This window comes from Nesoenas mayeri (assembly GCF_963082525.1).
Source record: "Nesoenas mayeri genome assembly, chromosome: 12".
In the NCBI taxonomy this organism is placed as follows: Eukaryota; Metazoa; Chordata; class Aves; order Columbiformes; family Columbidae; genus Nesoenas; species Nesoenas mayeri.
In genome coordinates this window covers 8,682,480-8,709,417 of record NC_137547.1, presented here as the reverse complement: position 1 = coordinate 8,709,417, position 26,938 = coordinate 8,682,480, and the positions used below count along the sequence as shown (strand labels likewise).

The window sequence follows — 26,938 nt, the reverse complement described above, 5'->3', positions numbered from 1 at the left end:
CGGGGCTAGGGGGCTATTGCTTTTGAGTTAAACCTGATTCTAGAGCAGGGGAGAGCGGAGAGGGGCACCAGCTGGCTCCTGCCCCCCCCACCTTGCCCGGCAGCAAGGGGTGCCCTTCTCCCCGCCCCAGGAAGGCACAACGTGGTCTCTGCAGGCTGGACGGCAACATAAGAAATAAAACATCCTCCCTCTGCCTCCCCTGGCAGGATACAGCCCCAGAGTGGGGGGGGCTGGTTAAGGCATTGGTGGTGATGTCCCCAAAGGGGGCACAGGGTGGGCTCGGAGCCCCTTCCCCTTATTCCTTCTCCCGCGTCCACTTGATCATGGTCTCAGGGGAACGGTAGAGGAAGATGAGCTTGGCGTAGAGCTCTTCCTCCAGCTCCAGCTCGCCCGTCTCACGCACCAGGAAGATGTCCTGGCACAGCTTGAGGATCCGGTCCACGCAGGGCAGCTCCTCGAACATGATGGAGTGCGAGATCTCACTGAAGAAACCCCGCACGAACTTCCCGATCACCAGCACGATGGAGACATACAGCCCCATGATCCTGCAAGGTTGCGGGTGGGGGGGACAGAGCCTGTATCCCACGCCGCTGCACTCTTTTTGGGGTGCAGCTGGGTGGTCCCTACCACCCCTCTCCCCATTCACCCCCCAATACGTACCCGTAACCAGCCAAGAAACCCAGGCTGGGGGGGCTGACTTTATCATTGAAAATGACCATGGGGAGGATGTGGCCGTCATCAGGAGGGGCTTCCTTCAGCCGCACCACCCACCACTCCAAGAAGCTGTTGCCCCCTCGGCCGGGGCCCGTGCGCTCCCGTTTCAGCTGCACCTCCACGTCCAGGTAACTGTCCTCCCCGTCTGCCGGGGGGTGACACCATCAGGGCACAGCACAGCCAGAGCTGTGCTCCAACACCTTTTTAGTTTGGGGGGGAGGACATGGCGTGACCCACCTGGCAGCAGCTGCTTGACTGGGGGGGCTTCAGGGCCATTAGGTGCGCGGATGTATTTGGGGAAGAGTTTGGGTACTTGCCTGCAAAAGAATGGGGTAAGCAGGGGGGGCACACTCTCACCAGCATGGGTCGCATCCAGCTCCCCATTCCCTCCCCAGGGACACTCACACGGGGGTGTTGCGGGTGCCCTGCAGCAGCTGGGCCAGCTGCATGCGCTGGGGTGCGCCAGGCTCCAGGTCGGTGCTGTGTTTGTCGAAGGTGTGCTCCACCGTCCCTCCCTTGCCCAGGTCCCTGCAGGCAGCACAGGCTGAGCAAGGGGGGGATACAAACAGGGCTTCCCCCCCACACTGGGCTGGTGGTACCTCTGGAAGGTCCAGGTGAGGCGGATGGTGATGTCGGACGAGCCGTTCTGCAGCTCCCGCCGCATCTGCTCCCGGCTGGGGGGGCTAATGCTCCAGAGCGAGCCTGAGCTGCCCTCGATGCGGGCGGTCACGATGTCCTCATAGCCGTACAGCGTGATGAACTGCATGGCCACCTGCCACCGGGGGGGACACAGCTCAGCCTCCACCCAAGGACACCCCGGGGCACCCAGCAGGATGCGGCTGGGAGCGGGTTTGTGGGGATGGATTTACCGGTTGCCGCTCAAACTGGTGGGTGAGGGCTTCGTAGTCATGGGGGGTGAAGGGCTGGATGGATTGCTGCTGGGCGCTCGTGGTGAACAGTGGCTGGTGGGGGGAAAAACAGGGTGCTGTCACCCAGGCAGGGGACCCTGGCATCCAGGCTGGGCACCCCAACACGCCCCTGCATCCTCACCTCATACCCCCCCACTTTGAGGGTGACGGTGACATCTATGGGATGATTTACAACGCCCACCACAGAGCGCACCAGTGACATGAAGAGCAACGGGAACCAGATGATGGCCACGAGGAAGAGGATGATGAGACCGCCCATGCCATACTTCACGATCTTCTTCTTCTTCTGCCCCTTGGGCTGGGGGTATTTCTGGGAGGGGGCACAAGGTGACAGGTGGGCTTGGGTGGACCTCAAGCAACAAGGGGCTTATTGGGGGTCCTTTCACAGCATGGCAGGGCCATACTTTCTCAGTCTCACGGCTGCACTTGATGATGAAGACATTGGCGTAGATGTCCTCCACGCACATCCAGTTGGAGAGGGACAGCGTGGTGTCCGTCCAGACCCAGTCCATGACAGCCCGCAGCTCCACCAGGAAGGGCACAAGGCGAAACCTGGGGGGCACACAGGGAGAGTGGGCTGGTATGGCACCCCCCGGGCAGGCGGGGGTCTGTGTGGCCCCATCCCGTACCCCTGGAAGAGGAAGAGGTTGAGGTGGTTGTATTTCTTGGTGAGGAAGTTGCCCAGGATGCGGGTGGGGTAGCCACAGCGGATCTGGTAGGCTGAGAGCGAGAAGTAGATGCACTTTACAAAGTACCACAGCTGGGCCACCGTGTTGAGGCTGAACAACCTGTGGGAGACAGATAGAATCACAGAATCATTTTGGTTGGAAGAGACGCTCAAGATCATCGAGCACAACCATTAACCCAGCCCTGACACCAACCCACGGCCCTGAGAATCTCATCTCCATCTGCTCAACCCCTCCAGGGATGGTGACTCCACCACTGCCCTGGGCAGCCTGTTCCGATGCCCGACAGCCCTTTGGGGAAGAAATTGTTCCCCAGATCCAACCTCAACCTCCCCTGGTGCAACTTGAGGCCGTTTCCTCTCACCCTGTCTCTTGTTACTTGGGAAAGAAGACCAATAACCTCCTTGCTACAATCTCCTTTTCAGGTAGTTGTAGAGAGCAATTGTTGTAGAGATGTCACCCTTCAGGCCAGGCTGGGCCACCAGCTAGGCTTGGGGAAACAAAGCTGCCACCCTAGGATCATGCAGTACCTTTCGGTGACAGCCGGCAGGATGAAGAACATCCAGAGATGGATGCTGAAGACCAGGATGACCTGGAAGATGAGCTTGCCCAGCACAGTCTTGCGGAGGTAGAGCGCCCGGTCAATGACCATGGTGGTGAACTGGATGAGCAGCATCACCAGGAACGCCTCTGGCACTTGGTCATCCGACAGCGAGGAGGCGATGTCGGTGGCCGCTGAGTGTTTCTGGAGGTGCACGAGGGGTCAGGGCATGGCCCAGCCCGACCCCACGGTGGGAGCCCTGCAGGAATCTCCCCTGCTCACCCCGAAAGCCCAGAAGCCGAAGATGATGATGATGAAGTCAACCACATCGGCCAGGAACATGAAGGCGTAGACATCAGTGGCCGCGCGCTGCTGGGTGTGCAGGATGTCCCGGAAGAACCCGCGCACCGGCTGGTACATGTTCTGTGCCCTGGAGAGGACAGAGGGGACAAAGGGGATGAGTGACCGGGGCTGTACCCCACATCCTGCACCCCAACCACCACTGGAGGGCACTCACATGGTGAGGAAGAAGAGCTTGACCTGCAGCCCAAATGCCTTCAGCTTCCTCTGAGCATGGCTCTGTTTTGCCTCTTTTTCCTCCTGCTCCTCTTCCTCCTCCTCCTCTCCCTCCCCGTCCCCTGTGGGTGACACACAGCATGGGTGACAGCTCGGGGTCCTGCAAGGCCAAGTCCTGCCCTTGGGGACATCAGGCTCACCCCTCACCAGGGTACAATGGATGGGAACCATCGCTTACCTTCCTCCAGAGCCACCTCCAGCTGCTTCCTCCCCTGCCTCCTCTTCCTCCTGAAGCGGAGCTGTGTGGCCTCAGCCGCCTCTTCCTGCCCCACAGTATCACGCTCTGGCCCCACAGCTGTGCCTGGTGTCTCCGGCTCTGCCAACACCTCCATCCCCTCCTCACCCCCTGGCAGCAGTGGGGATGCTGCTTCCTCCCACCTCTCCTCCTCCTCCTCGTCCTCTGTCCGCTCCACCTCTGCCTTCTTCTTGGGGAAAGGGTCCTCCTCATGGTCCCACAGCCCGTAGGACTGGGGAGGAAAACGGTCACAGAATCACAGGATGGTTGGTGTTGAAGGGATGTTCCCAGGTCCCTCAGTGCCCTCCCTGCCATGAGCAGGGACATCTTCACCAGCTCAGGTTGCTCAGAGCCCCATCCAGCCTGGCCTGGGATGTCTCCAGGGATGGGGTATCCACCACCTCTCTGGGAACCTGGGCCAGGCTCTCACCACCCTCAATGTACAAAATCTCCTCCTGGTGTCCACCTTGTTCCTGATGCCCCCCACCCCACACACCCCACTCCCCATCCTGTTGCACCCCAGGAACCCAACCAGCAACAGGTGCCTTGGGTGGGAAGCACAGCAGCGCCCTCAGTACGCCAGGAGCCCCTGCAGCCCCCAGCTCACCAGCAGCAGGGAGCGGTGGAAGAAGAGCGCCAGGAGCTGGGCCAGGTCGTACTTGATGTAGCGGTTGCTCTTCTCCAAGCCCAGGATGCGGGGTGGGAAGAAGGGCTTGCCCTCGTTGCGCACCAGCATGGCGTAACTGTTCCAGGGGAAGAACCCGAACTGGAAGAGGTATTTCACCACCACCATCACCTGCGGAGACACTGGGGGTCAGCGGGTGGCAGCCAGGTGGCATCGTCCCCTCCCTGGCCACCTCCTGTCCCCACCTCGGTGAAGATGATGGCCGTCATCCAGAAGCGCTTGCTGGGCCGGGGGATGGAGAGCATGGCCCAGAGGAAGACGAGGATGGGGAGGAAGAGGGAGATGACGGAGGCAGTGACCATGTTGTTAAGGATGATGATGAAGTAGCAGAGCAGCTCGGAGTGGGCGGCCACGCAGCGGTACCCGGCCAGCAGCAGCTTCAGGAACCGGTTGTGGGACTGATAAAACTGCTCCGACTCCTCCAGCTCAGGGAAGTACAAGCGCCTGTGGGGTGCAGGGGGGGTGAGCCGGTGCCACTGCCCCCCCAGCCCCATGTCCCCACATGCCCATACCTGCTGAGGAGGAGCTCGCTGGCCGTCCGGCTGCGGTTCTGGGGCTGGGCCAACAGCTCCCGAGACCCGTCCACATCCTCCTGGGACCCCCAGGGTGTCACCTGCTCCTGGTTGCTGGGGGGCAGTGGGCATTCCGCCGGGGGGGGGATGGCTTCTTGGTGCCCGCTGGGGACAGTGTGGGGACAGGGGTGAGTCCCCAGCCTGCCAGCCCCTGCCTGCTGCCCCCTCAGGGTGTTATCTATGCACCTGCCTGGAAGCGATGCTGTTTTGGGGGTCCACAACACCAGAACCCCCTGTGCTCGGCTCCTCGGGGGGCTCCTCCTCCGGCGGCAGGTAGAGCTCATCCAGGACCCCACGGTGCATGTCCTCTCCCTGCAACGGGCAGGGGGTCAGTGCCACTGCAGGGCTGTCACCCTCCCATCCCGGTTTCCCCCCAGGGCTCACAGTGGCCAGGCGGCGTGTGAGGACGTATCTCTCCAGGCGCAGGACAGTGGACATGTCAGTGTGTTCCCGGGTGCAGGTGTCCAGCCACTGAGTCAGCCCGTCCACCATGGCCCGGCACAGCACCCACAGGAACCGCAGGGTGTTCAGCGCCCGCTGCACCACGTTGCCACGCTCTGCCAAGGTAACGAGAGGGGTGAGGGGGTCACTTTGCGCCCCCTTGGGCCCCTCCAGCATCCCCCTGCACTGCAGTCCTGACGCCCACATACCAGAGCCTTCCTCCTCCTCCACCTGGCCTTCAGCCTCTTCAGGTGCCTCCAACTGCTCCTCTGTCCTGCTGCTGTCCCCTGCAAGGATCAGATACCCCCAGAAGGGGCAGCATTGGCTCAGTGGGGGTTGGACATTATTTTTGGCCCCTGTTTGGGCTCTCCTGCTCATGGCCCCATCCCATGTGCCTCCACATCCTGCTTAAAAACCAGTGCATGGTGTGTGCCCAACCCTGGTGCAGCCACCAGAATCCACACAGCCCAGTAACCCTGTTGAGATGATGCCCCATCACAGGCTGCAAACAGCTGCTGGGACAAACAGCGGGTGTGGGACAGAGCCGTGTCCCCTCCTACCCCCAGCTCCATTTTGGGGTGAGCCAGACCCACCTGCAGCCACCTCAGCAGCGGGTGGCTCCGGCTGCTCCTGCTGCTCCTGCTGCTGCAGCGCTGTCCTGGTGTTGGTCACCCAGGCTTGGTAGGCGATCTTGGGGGTAGAGGGGCTGTCAGCATTCTGTGGGCACCCCCGGATCCCCCACCAGACCTCCCAGTCTGTGCTCACCTGGAAGGCGCTTTGCCTGTTTGGCCGCAGCTCCTCTGGCAACGGCACCGCCGCCTCCTCCTCCTCCTCGCTGTCCGACTCGAAGAGGAAGTAATCGCCTGAGTGCAGCACTGCCAGGGTGGCATGAGGTGTCATGGCATGGCTGGTGCCACCACACGGGGTGTCATGGCATGGCCAGCACCCGGTTGCATGGTATGGGGTGACACAGTAAGGCTGGTGGCGTAGCACAGGGTGACACAGCATGGCTGGTGTCATGGTGCAGGGTGTCACAGCACGGCCAGTAGCCATGGGCATGGCATGGGGTGGCACAGCGTGGTTGGTACCCAGGCTGGCTCCACTGCCATCTCCCCAGGGCTTGCTGCCTGGCACTGCACTGCTGGCATGGTACCAAGGACACCCATGGGGATGCCACCCATTGGGGACATCCAGGTCAACAACTTAAATCCCATGTGCCCAACCCAAGGTCCCTCCAGTGCCAGCATCTGGAGGTGACCGATGCTGGTAACCCCAAAACCAGCCCAACACCCTACAGAGAAGTGAGAAGCCCTGGGTAGTGCCCTGAAGCCTAGCACGGGGACAAGGGACATGCAGGGTGACACCATGCCAAAAGCATCATAATCGCCACTCCACATGGGTGTCAGCGGTCCCCAGTGGAGGGGACCTGTCATGTCCCCATGGTGGGGCAGTACCTGCGGCGTGGTCCAACCATGGCCGCCACCACCGTTCGCTCTGCCGGGACGGCTCTGCCAGGTCACCGGGTGCTGTGGAATGGCAGACGGGGGGTGTTGAGCACGGCCACGCTCGGTGCACCCACCCTAGCATGGAGGTGAGCCGGGGGAGTCACCATGATGCTCTGTGTGGCTTCACCAGGACAAGCGTCAGCAACAGGTCACGGTCACCCGGCTGTGCCCAGAGAGGGGTAGGGGGAATGGGGGGGGACCCCCCCAGCTCTCACCTGTCTCAGTCTCATCCTGTCCCTCTCTGGAGCCCCGGGGCAGCCGCTCCTGGTGGTATTTCTCCTGCTTGGCTCGGATCCGCTCCATCCTGTTGGGCAGAGGCTGCTGTGGAGCCCACCCCGCAAGGGCACCCCCACCCACGCCACGGTGTTGGTGGCTGCATGGGGAGGAGTCCCAGGTGCTCCCCAAAACCCACTCACTGCCGCTTCAGCTGGGCCAGCGACTTCTTCTCGGCTTGCCGGTGGAAGCGCATCCTCTTCAAGGTGCTGGCCTTGAACAGCGCGACCCCCCTATGGGGACAGCGGAGAGGTGAGGGGGGGCACCTGCACTCCAGCACCCACAGGGACCCCTCCGGGACCCCAGCCCCACCTGGAAGCTTGCAGGGCAGAGGCCTGGAGGTCCAGCATGACGTGCAAGAAGTAGTAGCTGAGGAAGACACGGCGCTGGAGGAGGAGGAAGAAGAAGCAGATGCTGTCCCAGATGATGCCCGCCTCCTCCACGGGCAGTGAGCAGTCGTGGTCCTTGCCCATCACCTTAGCTGGCAGGCAGAGATGCAGGCAGGTCAGGCAGCAGCCCAAACCAGCACCCTCAAGCCCCCAGACCTCCCCAAGGCTCACGGTCATAGTAGCCCTTGACAGTGCAGACAAGGCTGAAGAGCTGGATGACCCAGCAGAAGTTGCTCTGCATCTGCTGCACGAAGACACAGGAGAGGAGCTGCAAGGAGAGAATCAGAGGATCATTTTGGTTGGAAAACACCCTTAAGATTGAGTCCAGCTGTTAACCCAACCCTGGCACTACCCCATGTCCCTGAGAACCTCATCTCCACATCTCATCAACCCCTCCAGGGATGGTGACTCCACCACTGCCCTGGGCAGCCTGTTCCAATGCCCAATAGCCCTTTGGGGAAGAAATAGTTCCCAAGATCCAACTTAAACCTCCCCTGGCGCAACTTGAGGCCATTTCCTCTTGTCCTGGCGCTTGTTCCTGGGGAGCAGAACCGGATCCCCCAAGCTCCAACCTCCTTTCACGCAGTTCAGAGATCAGAAGGTCTCCCCTCAGCTCCTGTTCTCCAGGCTGAAGCCCCCACGTCCCTCAGCCGCTCCCATCACACTTGTGCTTCAGCCCCTCACCAGCTCTGTTCCCTTCTCTGAACTTGTTCTAGCACCTCAAGGGCTTTCTTGGTGTGAGGGGCCCAAAACTGACCCCAGGATTTGAGACCCAGTGTCACTGGTACCCAGTACAGAGCACGAGAGTTTGCCAAGGGACAGCATGAGGGGCACATTGCTGCCACCCATTCCCTCCCCAGGGGGTGCCTGTGCTATGGCCACGGACCAGCATCCCTCACCGACAGCATGTTTTTGGAGATGATGACGGTGATGTTGTAGAGGATGAGGCAGTCCCAGAGCACCAGGCGAGCCCGCACTGGCTTGCGCAGCATGGCAGTGCCGAAGAGGAGGAGGTAGAAGCAGGCCAGCAGGTAGCCGAGGCCAAAGAGGCTGATGCGGGTGGCCCCGGTGATGAAAACCACCACCAGGACGAACCAGAAGAGGTATCGGAAAATCACCACCTTGGCCATGTCCAGGTAGGACCTGTGGGATGGGGCACTCAGAGCAACATCCTCACCCCTCCCAGCACCCACACTTGGCACTACCCAGGTTTGGGGTGCAGCGAGATGCCCCCCCATACCCCAGCCAAACCAGCACGGTCCCAGTCCCGCATCAGCCCTTTTTTTGGGAGGATAAAGTGCCTTATCCCACTCCATGGGGTCCCAGTGCCCATGGGGGTTCTGCACCATCACCAGGGGTGTCCTGGACCACAGCATCTACTCCCAGCACAGCCCTGGGTGCTCCTGTCTCAACCTGGGGACTATCCTAGTGACAGGGGTTCCTGTCCCAGCTATGGAGGGTTCCTGTCCCAGCCCAACATGGTGGTCAGGGCTTCCCAAAGTGGTCCCAGTCTTGGGGTTTGGATCCCATCCTAGGGAACCCCAGCAGGTCCCACTGCCTGGGGGGTCCCATCCTGTCCATCCCCCAAGGTGACCCATCCCAGGGGGGTCCCATCCCCATGTCGCCAGGTGTCCCAGCCCCAGGAGGGGGGTGGGTGCCCACCGGCAGTGGATGAAGTTGGGGGTGGGGTTGTGGGGGTCCCGCTCCAGGTCCAGCCGGTCGGTGTTCTTGCCAGCCGCCCGCAGCCACTCCTCGCAGCGCTCGGCCTCGAACACGCGCCATTGCTGGGATGCACACAGCAGCAGCACGAAGTCATCTGCGGGCACATGGCTCAGGCTGGGGGGGCGGGGCTCTGGTAGACCACACCCCTCCAGAAGAGGGCGTGGCACCCACAAGTCCCTCCCTAAGGGGCAGGGACATTCCAGCCCCCTCCTCCCAAGGTGTGGTTTTCCTTGCGCTCCCCACAAAGGGGTGTGGCTCTCCTCAGGCCCCGCCTCCTCCCCAAAGGAGGTGGGGCTTCAACCAAGCTCCTCCCCAAAGGGGGCAAGGCTCTTCCACAGCTCACCCCCAAAAGGGTGGTGCTGTTCTAGCCCCTCCCACCCGTCCTGCTCTCCCTCCCCCTCACCTTCCCAGGGGCAGGATGGGACTCTGCAGCATGGCTGGGGTTGAGGTGTCCCATGGGCAAGGGGGATAGGGCACCCCATGGGCAGGGTTGCGACAGGGGCTGGGGTGTCCCACGGGCAAGTGGATGCCATGGTCTGGGGGTTACTCACTGATGAGATTAGTAGATTTGGGGGGAACGAAGAAGTCAGGCAGGTAGAGCCACTTGATGAGTGCCGAGTTGATGGGGAGGGCCCGGCTCCAGCGCCACGGATAATCTGGGATGGGGGGACAGTGGGCTTGCTTGATACCAGCCCCCTCCAAACCCCTTACACAGGGTGGGCAACCTGCCCACACACAGACCTCCCCCTCCCTGACCCAACCAAAGGCAGGGTGCCCCCCACCCACCCAAAAGCTGCGTGCCCCCAGCCCAGCCCTTACCCATGCAGAGGCCAGGAGGGATGCCCACGCACAGCAGGTACTGGTAGATGAGGAAGATGACGAGGAAGAGGCAGTACTTGGGCCAGAGGCGGGCGATGGCTGCTCGCCGCCGCCGTGTCAGAATGACAACCAGCCAGCAGCCGTGCAGGATCACCATGAAGTTCATCCGCTGCCCGATCACATTCACCATCATCAGGAAGCAGATCTGGCGGTGAGGGGATGCAGAGGCTCAGCGCTGGGGTGCTGCAAGCAGCAGAACCCCCCCGCAGCACCTGCTCCCCACCTCCAAGCCAAATTTGTAGTAGAAGTAGTTGAGGAAGTATTTGGCGCAGCTGCCCAGGCCGTGGTCGAGGTGCTCATGGGAGATGTCATGAAAGATGGTCTCGGTGACGGGGGCCACCAGCTGGTGCTGCTTGCGGTAATACTCCTGGCGCCGGTACACCACTGCCTCGAACACCAGCAGCAGCAGCACCAGCAGGTGATTCTGGCAGGGGCGAGGGGGTGCTCAGGACCATGGCATGTCACCAAGCATCCCCCCAGGTGGTCCCCATGGACAGGGTGTCCCTGCACCCACCTGGATGTAGCCCAGGTTGGGGTAACCCTTGCGGATGCCGAACCAATTGGCAGGGTCCACGGGGCCACGGTACAACGTGGAGTTGCCCAGTTCCTCTGGGTTCAAGTTGGTAGCATTGAGCTGGGGCTGCAGAGGGGACACAAGCAGGTGTCAGCACCCTTCACCCCACCACCAGACCCCACCTCCAGCTGGGGAACCCCCCACAAACACCCCAAGAATGGGGCTGCCTGGGTACCTGGGTGCAGTTGCTGGAGTACTCGCTGGGGTTGACGATCTTGAGCTGGTAGAGCATCTTGCAGACGATGATTATGCAGGTCCAGACAGTGGAGAGGCAGGAGGCCATGTGGCGGAAGCGGCAGTAGGGCATGGCAAAGGTCCACAGCAGCACCAGCAAGAAGTTCATCACTGATACCTGCGGCAGCGGCTGGGTCAGCACCCCAGGGTGTCTGGCTGAGCCCCCCCACCCCAGCACCCCAAGGCTGGTACCTCCTGCAGGGCCACCCAGATGGTGTAGAGAGCTACCAGCTTGAGGACATGGAGCTCCAGCAGCCGCCCCACAAAGACCTGCCCGCGGGTCAGCATGTCCGAGAAGGTCCAGCCCAGCACAATCAGGCGCTCCAGCACCAGCCCCCACTTGGTGGGCCCTGCAGGGACACGGATTGTCACGGACACCCCCACACAGGATACCCCAACCCAGCCCCATATCCTCCCGTGCTTGGAAGACACCCCAATCCATCTCCACAACCTTCCTGGCTCAGAGGACATCCCAACCCATCCCCTTTCTGACTTGAAGGACACCCCAACCCATTCCTGTAGCCTCCGAACTCCTCCCATGCTCGGAGGACAACCCAAACTATCCCTGCATCCCCCTGATCCACCCTGGTTTGAAGGACACCCCAATCCATTCCTGTAGCCTCCCACCTGCTTCCTGGCTCAGAGATACCCTGATCTATCTCCATACCCTCCCACACTTGGAAGACACCCCAAATCAATCTCCCCACCCTCCCATACCCTTCTCTGCTTGGAGAATGCCTCAATCCATCCCTGAACCCCCCCAGCCCCTTCCTGGCTCAGCTGACACCCTGATTCATCCCCATACCCTTCCAGGCTTGGAGAACACCCCAAATCCATCCCTGCAGTCCCCAGCCCACTCCTGGCTTGGAGGATGCCCCAATCCATTTGTGTCCCCTCCCACACTTGGAGGACGCCCCCAAAATCCATCTCCACACCGTTCCAGCCTCTTCCTCGCTTGGAGGACACCCCAAATCCATTCCTGTACCCTGTGACACGGTGTCCGAGTCGCTCATCGCAGTGCTCTCGGCAGCAGCCGCATCCCGCAGCAGCCGGCTCCCATGCAGCTCCTCAGGCCTGCGGGGAGGAGTGCTCAGCATGGGGATGGGGGCTTTGGGGTGCATGGGGGGTCACCCTGGCTCAGGGCCCTACCTGGGGATGTGGCAGGGTGGCGGGGTGGCAGCAGAGACGTGCTCCAGGTCAGTGATGTGCATGAAGGGACGGTGGAAGTAATGCAGCTGGAGGATGCAGGCCAGGAGGAAGAAGCCCGGGATGAGGGTGCTGGAGAAGAGCTCGGAGACGCTGAACTGCTCCAGACCCAGGTCGCCCAGTCTGTGCAGGGAGGGGGGATCAGCATGGGGCCGCATCCAGCCCCCCTGCACAGCAACTGAGCTGTCACACTGGGCTTCAACCCTAACTTCACCCATGCCTCAGTTTCCCCATGTCCAATGCATCCCTTGGCCATGCCCTGGTGTCACCGCAAGGCTGGTGGTGGCTGGGACCCCTTGGGGACACTCACTGTTCGTTGGTGAGACCCGTCAGGTTCCTCCAGTACATGGGGAAGTCCTCAAACTGGAAGGTGTAGATTGCAATGAGCACCAGCATGGTGTACGCTACCACCAGCCACCAAAAGCCCTTCAGCACCTTGCGCCACAAGCTGTAGTACACCTGTGGGGACAAAGACATCAGCGGGGACGAAGACATCAGCGGGGACATGCTGGGGATCACGATGGGTCCCCAGCCCCAGGAGGGGTCCCCAGCCCTCCTACCTGGAAGAGGGTGAGGCAGAGGAGGAAGAGCAACATGTAGACGATCTTGTAGACGACGAGGCGGCCGGCAAAGCTCACCACAATGAACATGCCAGCGCAGACGCAGATCCAGTATTTGGCGTAAAAATCCCGCACCAGGACACCCAGCGCCTTCATCACGTCCCGGTGCCGGCTGGGCTCTGCAGGGCAGGGAGTGGGCTGCAGGGGTTACCTGGGTCCCCCTGCTCCCCAGCACCCACATCCTGGGGATGCTCAGCCTGGCGCAGGGTCCCTTTGGGTGGGTGACACCAGGAACCCTCACCTGAATCTGAGATGGTCACCTCCAGGAGCTGGGTGGCTGGGCACCTCCTCGTTAGCAACTTCTCCTTAACGAACTGTCGCAGCAGCAGCCAGAAGGTGAGGGTGAGCAGGAGCTGCGGGGACAGGCGGTGAGTGGGGACAGGCGATGAGCAGGGACAGGTGGGTACCGGCGGGGACAGGGACGGGGACACTGGCCTTACCTTTGCCCCCAGGTCCAAGCATGGATATTTGGGGTGCACCAGCCCCAGCTGCTCCAGGCTGAGGAAGCCGAGGCGGGTGGGCAGCTCAGGAGTCAGGTCCATGGCCCAGACGTACTGCAGGCTGCAGAGTGCGACGCCATAGAGCAGGAGGAAGGGTGAGCAGAGCATGGCAAAGTGCTGCCGGCTTCGCACTGTCCAGATCAGACATGCCCAGAGCAGCAGCACGAAGGTCAGCCAGCTGTGGTACGTGATGCTCCACACCTAGGGACAGGCAGAATGCGGCCACTCACATGTGTGACCCCCCGTGTCCATCTGTCCCCCCGCGTCCATCTGTCTCTCCCTTACCATCATGGCGATGAGGGCGCAGACATAGCTCTGCTTCATGATGACGTGGCCCAGGGACTGCAGGGGCAGCCGCTCCGCCGGACGCCTCCTGCCTGGCATGGGGAGGGGAACCGTGAGCCAAGCCCTGGCCACCGGCAGGCCTTGGGGAGGGGGAGGTGACGGGGATGGGCTTACCTGGCCGCGGTGAGTTGCCCATGACGTGGACAGTGCAGTTCTCAGCCTCCGGCTTCCCGGTGCTGGGGGACAGCATGGGCTGGGGAGGCAGAGAGGGCTCAGAGCCCACCCTGGCACCCCCAGAACACCCTGCACCCATCCTCCCCACAGCTCAGGCATTGCTTTGGGGGTAGAGCCCCCCAAACCCACCTTGGTGTCCTCAGCCACGCCATCCGTGTCCTTGGGCCAGCTCTCCAGCTCCACCAGCTCCCTCTCCGGCCGCCTGGCCGGCGGCTTTGCAGGTGCCGTGGTTCTCTGCGAAGGGCAGGAGCCGGCTCAGGGCACCTGCTGCAGCCACTGGGGGAGCAGGGTCATCCCACATCCCCCTTCTGAGGGTCCCCCCAGCCACAGGCACCCCCTGCCCATCACCTCCCCTCCACCAGGTACCCGCCATGCCAGCAGTGGGGCAGGCAGAGCAGCGAGGTGTATCAGGTCCAGCTCGGCCCTGCAGCCCCTCACCCTGGCATCCTGGCGGCGCAGCTTCACCAGGGTTGCCATGGTATAGTAGAGTAGGAGCAGGATGCCAGGGTTGGCATAGACAGGCCAGGGGTGGTGGGTGTTGAGCACCAGGGCGTTGGGCTGCGAGCAGTTGCGGTACAGGATGATGTCCTTGAAGCCAAACACCCTGCAGGGACAGAGCAGGTGGCGTTACCCCCAAACCTGGACCGCCACCATGAGCCAGGGCCCTGTTTTGGTGCTGGCATGGCACATCATGTCACCAGGCATCCTCTGGCTTCCCTCTCTGGGGACCCATTGCAGCTGGCAGTGGGATGGGGACCCAGTGCAGTGACAGGCTGGCTGCTCAACCAGGGTGACACAGGGACCCATGGCACAACCCTCTCCCTTGGGACTCACCGTGCCCAGATTGTGGGGGGCGGGAAGACTCCCTGGATGAAGGGTGCCTGGTAGGCATAAAGGCAGAGGAGGTGACAGGCGGCGTAGACACCAACCAGGACGCAGAGGGTGTCGAAGGCCAGGCGGCTGGCGGGGAGGTGACAGGCCCACCACGTGCACAGCCCCACGAAGAGCAGGTAGTAGATGCTGGAGGAGGCGGAGGGCAAGGTGATCCCTGGGGAGCAGTGCCCCGCGGGCAGTCAGTGCGCGGCCGAGCAGCCCCCGGCTGAGCATCCCCCTGGACTGAGCATCACCTGAACCGAAAATCCCCTCTATGCCCCAAGCATCCCCTGGACCGAGCATCTTCCCCTTGGATCAAACATCACCTGGACCAAGCATCTCCCCCTGGATTGAGCATCTTCTCCCCCAGACTGAGCATCCCTTCCAGCACCCTGGCCACCAAGACCTCCCCAGCTCCCCACACGCCCCCCACATCCCATACCCACCAGCCAAGGCCAGCAGTAGGACGGCCAGGCCCTTCCCAGCCGCCCAGAGCAGCCAGTGTGCCGTCACCCGCAACCTGGCGCTGAGTGGTGTGTCCCCATCAGCCGTGCCACTGTGCCCTTCCACATCCTCCTCTTCCCCCTGCCAAGTGAGGAGAGCATGGTGTGAATCCCATGGTGGCCTCAGGCTGCTGCTCCCCATGCCTCAGTTTCCCCACTGGAGGGAGAGCACGGTGAACGGCCGGGGCGTCCTGCCCGGCGCTGGGCGGGCGTGCAGCCCGGCACCTAGCCGTGTTTATCTCATTAACCGCTTGGAAAGTGCCTCTGAAAGGCGGCTGCTTTTCTTGGCGCCAGCACCCGGGTTCCCAGCACTGAGCTTTTTTCCAGGCCGCCTCCCGCGCTGGCCCCGCGCTCACGGTAAAGGCATTCGCATCGCCTTGTGCTCCGGTTACAGCCCGGCCACGCTTGGAGCCGGGCAGGCGAGCACCCGTACCAGCGGGGAGCACCCCAAAAAGGCACTGAGCTCCCAGGGGTGTTTGCTGGGCTGAGGGGTGTCATCATCTTGTGGTTGTGTCTGCCTGGGTGAGCCAGTGCTGCGCTGGCACCACCAGGCAGGGCTGGCACGGCATGGTGCCCCACCAGCGAGCTCACGCTGGGTGCCAGCACGCCGTGATCGCTCACCCCACTGCCCTTCCTGAGCACAGCAGTTTTGGGGTGACGGTGCCAGCCAGAACCTTAAGGGGTGGGCACCACAGTCCCCCCATTGCCGGCAGCCGTGGGGCTGAGCTGTTTGCCAGGGTCCCTATGGCAACATGGGAGCTAATGGGGCTGAGTCATTCCCATGCCGGGACGATGACCCAGCCCTCCACCACTGCCTGTCAGCCAAAACTGCCCCCCACTTATGTCCCCGGCCATTAAGGACGTCCTCATGCCAAGGCTGCCCTCCCCGGGGACAGGACGAGCACCAGCCGCTGTGCCTCAGGAGTTCGGGGGGATGTGGAGGCGGGGACACCACCAATGACACTGGGGGTGGCTCTCACCCGCTCAAGGGGCTCCAGGGACTCCGGTCTGTGGCTGCGGGCAGCAGCGCTGGCCTTGGGGACAAGGCGGCGACACAGGCACAGGCAAAGGGACGAGACCAGCAGGATGCCGACATCAGGTGCCACCAGACGCACTGAGTTGGGGATGTCACTCAAGTCCAACCTGGGAGGGAGGGAAACAGGATTGGGGAGGGCTTGGAGGTGCCACCTCTCCACTGCCAGTCCCCAGCCCCACACCAGGGGACCCTTACCTGGTGACCCCGACGTGCCGGGCGAGGACCTCCCAGGTGCTGCCTGCGGGGAAGGACGGAGGCGCTGAGGATGGCAGACCCAGAACAAGAGGATCCCCATGGGGAGAACACCTCACATCCACGGGGACCCAGGATGGGGTCTGTGCCCAGCACAACACCCACCCTGGCATGGCACAGCTCAGCTTGTCCCCAGCACTGGGCACACAGGTGGGACCCTGCAGAGCCTTAGTGGCTGTGCATCTGCTCTCGCCCTCCCGCACCTCTGCTCCCCCAGGCTTCACTCTCCCCACGGTACCCGGCACTGGTGACACGCGGGCACCCCCGGCAGCCTGTCCCCATGCCCAGTACTCACAGCTGGGCCCCAGCAGCTGGTCCAGGATGGGCAGCGTGTACAGGCATATTTGGAAAACAAAGTGGGTGAGGAGGAAGAGGATGCTGGTCCCAAGCAGAGCTTTGAGGAGGCGGCCAGTGTGACCTGCAGGACACAAGCACCCCATTACCCATTGTCTGAGGTGACTCTGGGATGCACTACCATCACAGCAGGGACCCAGCACCCCCAGGAAGGGGTGTCTGGAGATGTCAGGGGTCTGCCCAAGGAACAGTGTCCCACCAGGACCTTGCATGTCTCACTGTGCACCCAGCACACCCTAAGAGCATCCTTTCTGCTGCATTACTGGGGAAACTGAGGCACAGGGCAATGCAGGGCCCCAGGACCACCCTCCCACCTCGATGAACCAGGACCGGCATTGGGATGCAGCTCAGCATCCCCGGTGCTGGAAGGTCCCCGTGAGGGAGCTGTGGGTGGGGGTTCCCCACACCACAAGCCCTGTCAGACCTTCCAGCAGCTGCAGCCGTGCCCCCATCCCACCCACCCACCCATTTTCCTGGCCACGGGACAGGCAGTGAGCCCACTGCAGCTGCGCACCAGCCGGGTGGTGGCCCTGGGCCAAAAACTCTCCCTCCATTTGTTTTTTTCCTGTAAATCTAGGCAAAAGCTCTCGGCAGCACCCGGGGCCGTGCAAGCCCATGAAATATTCAAAGGGCAGAGCTTTTAGCCGTGGCTGTGCCAAGCGCTGCCGGGCTGTGTTACAGCCTGGCACAGTGGGCAGGGGCCAGGCAGAGCTGCGGGCACCCGGTACCCACCGTGGAGGGACATGCCCCATGCAGCCATTAGGAGGGATGCACTTGCGCACCCACCATGGGTTACACATCCCCTGCACTCCCAGGTGCACCGACAGCCCCACATCCCCACGCAGGGCGGGGGGGCGGCTCCTGATCCATCCCTGCCCACTCGGCGGGCACAACCCAGCCCTGAGGTTTTGGGTTAATAAGGCTGGGGCTCCAAACTGCCCATTTTTGCAACTGGAGACCTATTAATAGCCGCACTGGGCTATAATTAACAGAGCGAGGCTGCCACACGGAGACACACTGCCCGGCTGGGGGGAAACCGCAGGGGAAGGAGGACAGGTACCTGAACCGGAGCTGCCCACACGCTGCCCACCCCCTGTCCGCTCCCCCACCCTGGTGACCCCCTTACCTCCGGCCCCACGCTGGCTGGGCCCCGGGAACCAGGGCAAGAGCAGCAGGAACAGCAGATACACCAGGGAGAGGACGTTGAAGCGGAACAGGCAGGCTGTGGGCAGGGGACAGGCAGGTTAGTGCCAGAGGTGCAGCACATGGAGGGTGTCTCAGCCCACCAGGATCTCCGCTGCATTCTCCCACCCCGGGGATGGCACCCTGACCTCCATGACAAGTGACACCCAACCAGGAGACAAGGGACACCCCAAACTGAGATGCACCCCAAAATGATGAGTAGTCCCAGGCAGGGGTCAAGCTCCCCCAGAGGTGCCAGTGGGATGAGGGAGACAAGGGCAGCAGGCTGGGCTGGGGCAGTCCCGGTGACTGGCACAGGGAGGGGGGCACACACACCAGAGGTCCCAGATGTGTGGGGTGACAGGGGGACGAGAGCAATGAGCGAAATCTGCTGCACTTTCACATCATTCTTATGACAAGGTTTGCAGAGACCCCACAGCTGAGCTGGGACCCCATGGTCAGGCTGGGACCCACACCCGCTGCCACCCCAGGGCTGTGACAGCCCCTCACCTGCACCCAGCCCTGCTCTGGGCACACCACCAGCTCAACACCTTCCCCCTTGCTTATTTTTAGACCTAAATTACAGCTTGTTTGCAGGCATAAAACCATCGGAGGAGCTGGGCAGGGAGCCGGGCTGAGCCAGTGCCCTGCAGAGCTGTCACCAGCAGGGACAGGGACTAGCGGTGGGGACATCCCGAGGCAGCTGCCACCGCAGCCTGGGACGCAGCGTTCCCATGGGCTGCATGCACACAACGAGCGAGCAGTGACAGACACCAGCACATGCACCGGTGGTGGGGAGCCCTGAGGCCACAGTGATGGGAACGGCCACTGCGAGACACCCACCGAGCCAGCACATGGAAACAAGAGTGACGTGTCCCCCCCGGCAGGCTGAGGGGACCCTGTTCTGGGTGGGGAGGACTCCTCTGGACAGCCCAGGGAAGGGACGCAGAACCAGTGTTGGGGACCTCTGCGCAGCCAGGGGAAGGATGTGCCCCCATTGGCACACCCCGTGGGAAGAGGGGGAGGCAGAGGGGGCCAAGCAGGCAGCCCACAGCCCCATGGGACTGGGGGTGGTGGGGGGGACAGGCCGGCGCCAGGGGACGTGCTCAGCCCTGCCAGCCCGGCACAGCCCTTCCTGTGTTTACAAGGTTTCAATGGGACGGCACATCCTGGGGTGAGGGACAGCATGGCCTGGGAGGGGGACACACATGGTGTGGCACCCTGGGGACAGTGGGGTGTCCTGAAAGGGTGCAGGAGTGGCGGCACCCAGGAACGCACCCAGCAGCCCAGCGCACGTTCCATGCAGCACCCATGGGGGCTGAAGCCAGTCCCCAGCCCCACTGCAGGGTCCCCAGCTGCCTCCCCCTGTGAGCACAAGTGGGGGGCACAGGGTGGGGGAATCGGGACCACCATCCCACCAGCTGCCTCGCCGCGGTGACCCCAGGACGTGTCACCTCCCCACACGCTGCCGAGCGTTGCTGGCTCCGTTTCGGCAAACCATGATCTCACGGAGCAAATATTCCCCTTCCCGCGCCAGCGGCAACGGGGCTGCGAGGAGCCGTCCCGGTGCGGGGGCGAGCTGACGCGGGAGCCAGCCAGCCCCCCGGGCCACCAGCACCCCCATCCCACCCCTGCAACAGGGCAGGGTCTTTTGGGTGGACCAGCCCTGTATGAGCCCCTGTCCCAGCCATGGCCACCCCATGGGTGCTGGTGGCACAGGGGGGACCAGCTGTGCCATTGGCATCGCCCAGGGTCTGCCCAAGAGCTGCAGGGAGACACACAGGCATCACTGGGCACACATATGCTGCAGGCACCACCCGAGAGCAGAGCAACAGCCTGACCCCCATATATTATGCCCCCAGCCCACCAGGACTGGGGACACCAGCTCCAGGCAGGGGCCAGAACAGAGCTGGCATCCCAGTGGCAGTGGTTTGGGGTGGCCTGTGACACCAGAAAGGGCTGGCAGCAGCTGCCTGCAAATGCACAGCAGCCTGGGGCTGAATCAGCACCCATGGGACCCTCTGGCCAGTGGCTCCATTTCGAGGCATCACCAGGACAGGTCCCAGGAGGGTGGTCAGCGCTCACCAGCTTTGACCAGCTTTTAAGAGCTCAAGGATGAAAAAGACAAAAAATAAAGATGCTGATGGTGTGCCGGGCATGGAGCAGCCCCCTAGCGTGGTTTGGGAGCACCTACAGTGCCCAGCTTTGCACCCACACCATCCCAACAGGGCCGGGGTGTGCCGTGCCGGCGGTGCGTGGGTGCTCTGTCCCGCGGTCGGAGGGAACCGGTTCCCCGGGGTGCTGACAGCAGGGAAAGCGCTGGTGTGGGGAGAAAAACCAGTTTGGCCTGTGGGGAGAGCAGCCCCGCGGCAAAACCCGCCCTCCCGCACCCCATCATCATCTCTGCCAAGAGCCAGGTGGGTTGGCGGGTGCTGGCACCCACTGTTCCCCTCCCCGTGCCACCAGCACCCATCACCCGCAGCACCCTGTAGCCTCGCTTCTGCTTCACACACAGGGCAGGATCTGGCCCACACTGAGCATCCCCCAGCAACATCATTCTGGATCCGCACCCCAAACCCCCCCGTTCCCCAGCCCTGTGACCCTGGGGATTCGGGAGCTGACGAGGAGGTCACCGCCACCGCAGCCGGTGCTGGCAGCCAGCAGCGCTTCAATTATTAACGATGTTAATGTGCCGGGAGGAGGATAAATCACAGTGTCGCGGAGCTGGGCGAGATGTGCCGGGTTTCCTTCACGCCAGCCTTTAATCTCCCCTTGAGATCTCCCCGTGGGAGGGGAAGGGGGTCATCGGGGACTGCAGGGGAAGGCAGGGACAGGGTGGCAAGGGTCGGGGCAGCGGGGGAGAACCAGCAATTGGGTTTTTTCCCATTGCAATTGGGCTGGGGAAGAGTGGGAAGGGCAGCTGTGAGAGAGGTCTGGGGTCTGGCACAGCCCCCTCCCTGCAAACCAGGCACCATCCCTACCCAGCCAGCACCTGGGGATGGATTCACCACAACCACACAGGGGAAAGGGGGTTCCCCCCATCCCAGCAGCATTGGGGAGCCCCACACACCACCCCCACAGCGCCATGCACAGCCCGTACACCCACTGGCACTGGCACAGCCGCAGGCTCTACAGGGACCTGCGGCCGCTCGGGATTAATTAGCAGAGCTCTTTAATTCCCTGCCTGCCCTGCTATATTCACACGGGCCCGTTACCTGCTGCCAGGGCCAGGCAGCTCTGCCAAGCCACATCCTTGCAGGCAGGTCCTGCCTCCTGGCTAACACCCCCCAGCTGGGGTCCCTGGGGATGGGGGACAGTGTCCTCAAGGTGTCACTCTGCACAGAGGCAGGTTAACAAACCCCAGCCACAGAGGCTCTCCCCCTCCCAAAATCCACTCAGCCCCAAAACAGCGAGCCATGGGCGTCAGAGCCAGCGGCCACACAGTCCCACCCCAGCCCCTCTTTCCGGGATGAGGGAGCAGCCCCGCCGGTTCACCCACCGTATCCTGTTTTTGTGGAAAATTAATCCCGCTCCTGTCAGCCCCGAGGCAGCAGCCAGCCCCGCTCCCCAGGGATGCCACCGGGAGGGCACTGGGCTGGGTGCCAGCGGGTGCCACGGCTGCCAGCCTGGGAAACCCCAGTGGCTCGTGCAACAGGACAGGGGATGAAGTGGCTTTGGGGACAGGTGCTCACTGCCACTGCAGTGCCTGGGCACAACTCTTCCCCCAGCACCCACAGCCCTGTGGCTGCAGTCCCTGCATACACTGGGATGGGGACAGCCCATGCCAAGGGGACAGGGGCAGCCCTTGGGGCCCTCAAAGCCGTGGGCTAAGCATCAGGATGCCCGTACACATCTGCTGCTTGCACACCCACCCGCGCACAAGGACACATGTTCCTATCGCACAGGGACATTCCCAGACCCACTGTAATATTTCCCAGGTGCAGCTTGGAATCGTGTCTGCCACCCAGCAGCGCCAAGCAGTGTCCAAAAACGTCCTCCCTTCTCCTCACCCAGCCACAGTGGGCATCCCAGTACTCTGCTGCAAGTGGGGTCCAAAGGAGGCAAAGGATTAACCCCAGCCTAAGCTGGGCTTTGCCAGCAATAAAGCCCCCACAAGCCCAGCCTGCAGCAACTCCCCCTGACCCAGAGCTGCTCCCCAGCCACAGGCAGTGTGGGGACCCGCTGCACCCCCGGGGAGCCCCCCCAGCATCACCCACCTGAGCGGGGCTGTGCAGGGACTTTGCAAAAGGCTCAGTCCCGGGGGCACAGGCAGAGCACGGGCAGCCAGCCCTGCGCCTCCCATCCCCCTGTGTGCCTGGGGAGGAAACGGGAGTTATTGCTCTTGGAGATAGAGGTGGCTTTTTTTAATAGTTTTTCTTTTTTTTTTTTTCCTTCTCTTTTTTTATTTCCCTTCGTTTTATAAAAAGCACCTGACCGCAGGAGGCAGCTGGCTGCAGCCCACACACTCACCAGCGCTCAGCTGGGTACTGGCCCCTGCAGCACCCAGGGTGGCCAGGACCCCCTCCAGGGGCCCCCTGCAGCCCCTGACCAGGAGGAAGCTCAGCCAGGAGGGGTCATGTCATGTCCTCACCTCACCCTGGGTCAGGCCCCCCCGGTTTGGGGGACACCACAGCCCCAAGGAGGGGGGGCTGCCACCTTCACCCATGGCTTCTGCCCCAGCACCACAGATCCACACGGGAGCTGGGACCCAGGAGCATCATCCAGCCTGGTGGTCCCCACCCCGGTCACCCCACGGGTGGGATGCACGGGAGGCTGTGCCCCCCCACCACAGTGCACCCCGGCACCCCCGCAGGCAGGACAGAGCTGAGGCAGCTCCCTGCCCCGAGTGTGGATATGGCACATGGCACAGCTGGGAGCGACACTGCGGGGTGCTGTGCCAGCCTGTGGGAATGAGGGGCTGCTCCTGCATCTCCACCCACCCCGAGCTGGCTGGGAGCCATGGGGAAACATATTCCGGATGCTTGGGAAGAGCCTAATTGCTGGGGAAGGAAGGGCTGCAGGCAGGTCGTGCTCCAGGGCTCTTCCTCCCCTGCAAGGTGCAGCGGGATGAGCTACATCCCCCCCCCCGTGCCTCAGTTTCCCCCTTGGAGCGGGTGTGAGGCTCCAGGTCCCCTAGACTCCGGTGAGTGACCCCCACGGCTATTTTGACAAGCGGCTGGAGCAGGAGGGAGCTCTCTCCCAGGAAGGCCCCAAATTTAAACGAGCCACCTACGAGCTCACCAGGGGGGCGACAATGACACCAACGCCAGCGGCCACGGGAGGCAGCAGGTCCCAGACGCAACACCCCGCGCCAAAGCAGAGAGGACGGGCAAGCCAACCCGGCACAATTTGGGGCCAAAGCGGCGTATTTGGGGCACAAGGGCCCCATGCGAGTGGCCGCACCCAAAGGCCACGTGTCGCCCCGCGCACCCACGGGACGCGCCCGGCGGCCCCGGTGCCCTGAGTGGCGGCTGCTGCCCCATGGGCCGGGGAGGGGGGGGGCTTGTGCAAGCGGCCACCTTCCCTTCCCATCCCCGTCCGTAACAGGGTTATAATTAACCTCCTCACATCCTGCGCGATGCACTGAGTCACTCCTCGAGCAAAGCAGAGCAAATAAAATAGGCTTTTTTTTTTTTCTCTCTCTCTCAACAGTCACCGACTTCCTCTGCCAGCGAGGCTCGGCACGGCCGGCACCGCGTACCCCAGCCCGGCTCCCCCAGATGCAGCGGGGACAGGCTGGATGTCACCTCTCTGGGTGTCACTACCCCAAAAGTCACGCCACCGCTTCTCCGGGCTGCAAACACCGCGGCGTGAGCCCGGACCCTGCCCGTGCCCGGGCACAAGGAGCCCGTTGAACAATCCTGTTTATGGAGAGGTTTTTCCTTTGCGTCTATGTCAAGGTAAACGGAGAGTCCCCGAACAGGCTCCCCAGAGCAGCCGGGGTTCAAAGAGACGATTCTTGTTCTGCGCGTCCCAGGACACGGGTATTTTCCAGGCCGGTAGCCAGCCGGTTGCCTCGGTGGGTGGTGCATCTGCCTTCCGAAGGCAGCAAACGGGCCGGGAGCCGCGGCCCTGCTGCACCGGGGTGGCCGCCCCGAACCCCGCCGTGGCTCCCAGACTATTCTCGGGCACGGGGCCGCGATGGGTGCCAGCTGCCCCCCAGCACCGCCCATCGCAGCTACCCTCCCAGTACCGCCAGCAGCCGGACCGTCCCAGCACCCTCTTTGCCCTCCCCACCTTGCAAGAGGCAGAAAAGCGAGTGGGTCACACGGCGGTGCCCAAATCAGGCCGGTTTCAGCCCCAACCAGCCCCCACGTGCCCAGTGCTGGGGGTGCGGGTGCCCGCTGGCTCTGCCGGCGTGGGGGAGACCCACACACCCGGGGCGCTGCCCCCACACCCAGCCCGGAGAAGTTGTGGCGTTTCCCAAAAGTGGGCTTAGTCCCGCGTGGGGCTGGGGGGGGCGTGCAGGACAGTCTCCCGTGGGACCGGGGGTGTCCCCATGGAGATGTGGGGGGCCCCCCCACCTCCTGGGGCGGCTCCTGCGGGGTTGGGAAGCACCACGAGCCGGCTCACGAGTCGGGGAGTCACCGCGCACCCCAACACCCCATTCCTCCCCAGGTGCGGCCCCACTTACCGGCGAGCAGGGCGAGCGGCAGCAGCAGCCAGTAGATCCCGGCGCACAGCGCCCGCCGCTCCATCCCGTCAGGCGGCGGAGCGGCCCATGCCCCGCCGAGCCCCCACCGTTCCGTCCCGCCGGGGCTGGGCAGGCCCCACTGGCCGGTCCCGGAGCGCAGCGAGCGGCCGCGCTTTTCCCCCCCCGCCCCGCTCCCGCCGCCCTTTATAAGCGGCACCGCCCGCCCCCCTCAGCGGGCTGGCCCGGCACGGCTCGGCCCGGCCCGCCCAGCCCAGCGCCGCCCGCCGGCGCTGCAGCCCCGCCACTGCTGACACGAGTCGGCCGGTCTCAGCCCCGACGGCAGCGGGGGCGGCCCTCGGAGCGGAGCGCTGCGGCTGGCGGGGGGAGAGGGGGCAAGCATAGACCCTACAGTGTCGCCCCCGATTCTCGCTGGGCTGCTGCAACAGGGGAAAAAAAACCATATAAATTTATTAAATAAATAAATAAAGCTGATGTGTTTCCTGTTTGTTCCGTTAAACAAAAAAAAAAAGGAAAAAAAAAATAAAGAGGCCGGAGGTAATTGAGGCTGAGTGCTCTGCTTGGGCCGGGGCTTGGAAATGCCGGAGCCCTGCGGCCGGGGCAGCAACGCGGCACTGGGCAGGGTGGCTGGGCACAGACATCGCGCTGCACTGGAGCAGGTGCTCAGGAATGCACCCCTGGGAGCCGGGTCATGTGTCCCTGGAGCTGGGTGCACAGTACTATATCCCTGGAACTGGGTGCGCATTGCACACCCTGGGGAGCCAGATGCACGGCCACATACCCATAGAGTTGGGTGTCCAGGTGGGGGGACCTGGGTGCACAACCATGTGTCCCAGGAGCTGGGTGCCCTGATGAGGTGCACAGTCACACCCCCAGAAGCCAGATGCCAGCGGTGGGGGCAGCACTGCAGGGCAGCACCCCAGACAGTGCTGGTAACTACCAGCCCCTAACAGGAACCATCAGCCCATGAAATTTTCCGCATTCTTTGGCTTCCCCACGTTTTTTTTCCAAACGCACTTAATAAACTGACATCCAGCTGGCACATTGCCAATCCACTCCCCACCTTGGTGGGCTCCCTTCTCTTCCCTGGGTCCCTCCGGCACCCTTGGGGCTCTTACCCCCACTCAGGCCCGGACCCCAGATGTGCTGCAGAAGCTGCCTATGCCATAGTCCCCAAAACACGGGGAGGATGAGCCCGAGGGGCCCTGAACACCCATCCAGGTGAGTTTTGCTGGGCACAGCCCCTCGAGGGAGCTGGGATGGGCTGTGGGCACCCAAACTGCCCCTGAACATCCTCAGAGCAGGGGCACGACCACTCTGCCTGGCCACATCCATCCTCATCGCTGGGCCCCAGAGGGATTCACTTGTGTAAATAAAAAGCCTGTCAACATTGACCCACGGCACTCTGCATGAGACTCAGGCACAGAAATTACCACTGCAAAACCCCGGGGCTGCATCCCCCCATCCAGACGGATCCAGGAAAGGGTGGTGCATGGTGCCCGTGCCGGCGTCTCGCTCCCAGCCCGAGCACCCACTGCACCGCAGCCAGACTGGGAACGGAGGCTGTGGCAGTAAATGGGCGCAGGGAACGGCACCCCAGAGCCCTGCCTTGTGCAGCTGAATCCGGCCCTGGTCCATTTTGCCGGCCTTGCTTAGGCTTTAAGAGAGATGCTGGAGAACAGATTGGCCCCATAATGTGCTGTGGGTACAGCCTAAGTGCCCAGTGAGGTGTTTTATGGGCAAAGAAGCTTCTCCTGTGTCTGGGCAGTGCCATTAGCACATGGCCATGCTGTGGGGCAGGGGGGTGCCAGGGCAGGGGGTGCTGCAGGTGCCTCTAGAGCCCCATGGCTATCCCCAGCTGGAGCACCCACTGCCCAGGACCAGGGATGTGGGGGAGGCAGCAGCAGCACTGTCCTTCAAGGGACCCCACAGCCACTGCAGAGGTCTGGGCAGGGCTTGGCCCTGTGCAAGCTGCAAAGCATCAGCCCCCAGCCCCACACACCAGGGAGAGCAGGTAAGAGGGGTGATCACCAGTCCAGGGGCTGACCGGGGCCAGCACCATTCCAGGAACTGCTTGCCCTGCTCTCCCCCTGCTCAGGGGTCCCCCAACTTGCAGCACCCATGCTCTGCACCAAGCCAAGGGCCAAGCAGCCTCTATCCCTGCAACGGGCACAGGGGGCACCAGCAGGTACCCCGAACCAGCCGCCGCAGCACCGGGCACGGCCCAAGGACCGTCCCCCAGAACGGGTCTGATCCCCGCAACCGAGCAGCCCCTCCCCGGCCCCC

The 26,938-nt window shown here is 63.0% G+C and overlaps 1 protein-coding gene across 1 annotated transcript; it reads right to left on the bottom strand.

Annotated features, from left to right (window-relative positions):
- Positions 1-78: 78 nt before the first annotated feature.
- On the bottom strand, positions 79-25,558 carry PIEZO1 (piezo type mechanosensitive ion channel component 1 (Er blood group)). Its single transcript, XM_080352136.1, has 51 exons — positions 24,635-25,558; positions 17,945-18,040; positions 16,756-16,882; positions 16,408-16,446; positions 16,157-16,319; positions 15,120-15,258; positions 14,635-14,848; positions 14,239-14,404; positions 13,930-14,034; positions 13,741-13,819; positions 13,567-13,658; positions 13,222-13,482; positions 13,023-13,134; positions 12,722-12,900; positions 12,472-12,620; positions 12,105-12,284; positions 11,941-12,029; positions 11,148-11,305; positions 10,897-11,073; positions 10,662-10,787; positions 10,371-10,571; positions 10,088-10,292; positions 9,820-9,924; positions 9,209-9,362; positions 8,446-8,689; positions 7,718-7,814; positions 7,470-7,638; positions 7,301-7,390; positions 7,100-7,188; positions 6,834-6,905; positions 6,145-6,254; positions 5,973-6,069; positions 5,589-5,666; positions 5,323-5,495; positions 5,129-5,250; positions 4,879-5,043; positions 4,552-4,810; positions 4,289-4,477; positions 3,625-3,913; positions 3,388-3,508; positions 3,153-3,300; positions 2,860-3,074; positions 2,273-2,431; positions 2,048-2,195; positions 1,765-1,953; positions 1,584-1,676; positions 1,314-1,486; positions 1,120-1,242; positions 952-1,031; positions 661-859; positions 79-545 (listed from the first exon to the last, which is right to left on the bottom strand). Exons 1-51 carry the CDS (start codon positions 24,696-24,698, stop codon positions 296-298), a joined length of 7,521 nt encoding a protein of 2,506 aa, XP_080208262.1. The 5' UTR covers positions 24,699-25,558; the 3' UTR covers positions 79-295.
- Between the last annotated feature and the right edge of the window lie 1,380 nt (positions 25,559-26,938).

What these genes read in the sequence shown, in the direction of transcription:
- PIEZO1 (XM_080352136.1), bottom strand. Translation starts at nt 24,698, where the DNA reads ATGGAGCGGCGGGCGCTGTGCGCCGGGATCTACTGGCTGCTGCTGCCG. An exon ending in TCTGCCTCACCCTCTTCCAG is followed by an intron (nt 12,621 to 12,721) that starts GTAGGAGGGCTG and finishes TTGTCCCCACAG; the next exon opens with GTGTACTACAGCTTGTGGCG. An exon ending in TGTCAAGGGCTACTATGACC is followed by an intron (nt 7,639 to 7,717) that starts GTGAGCCTTGGG and finishes TCTGCCTGCCAG; the next exon opens with CTAAGGTGATGGGCAAGGAC.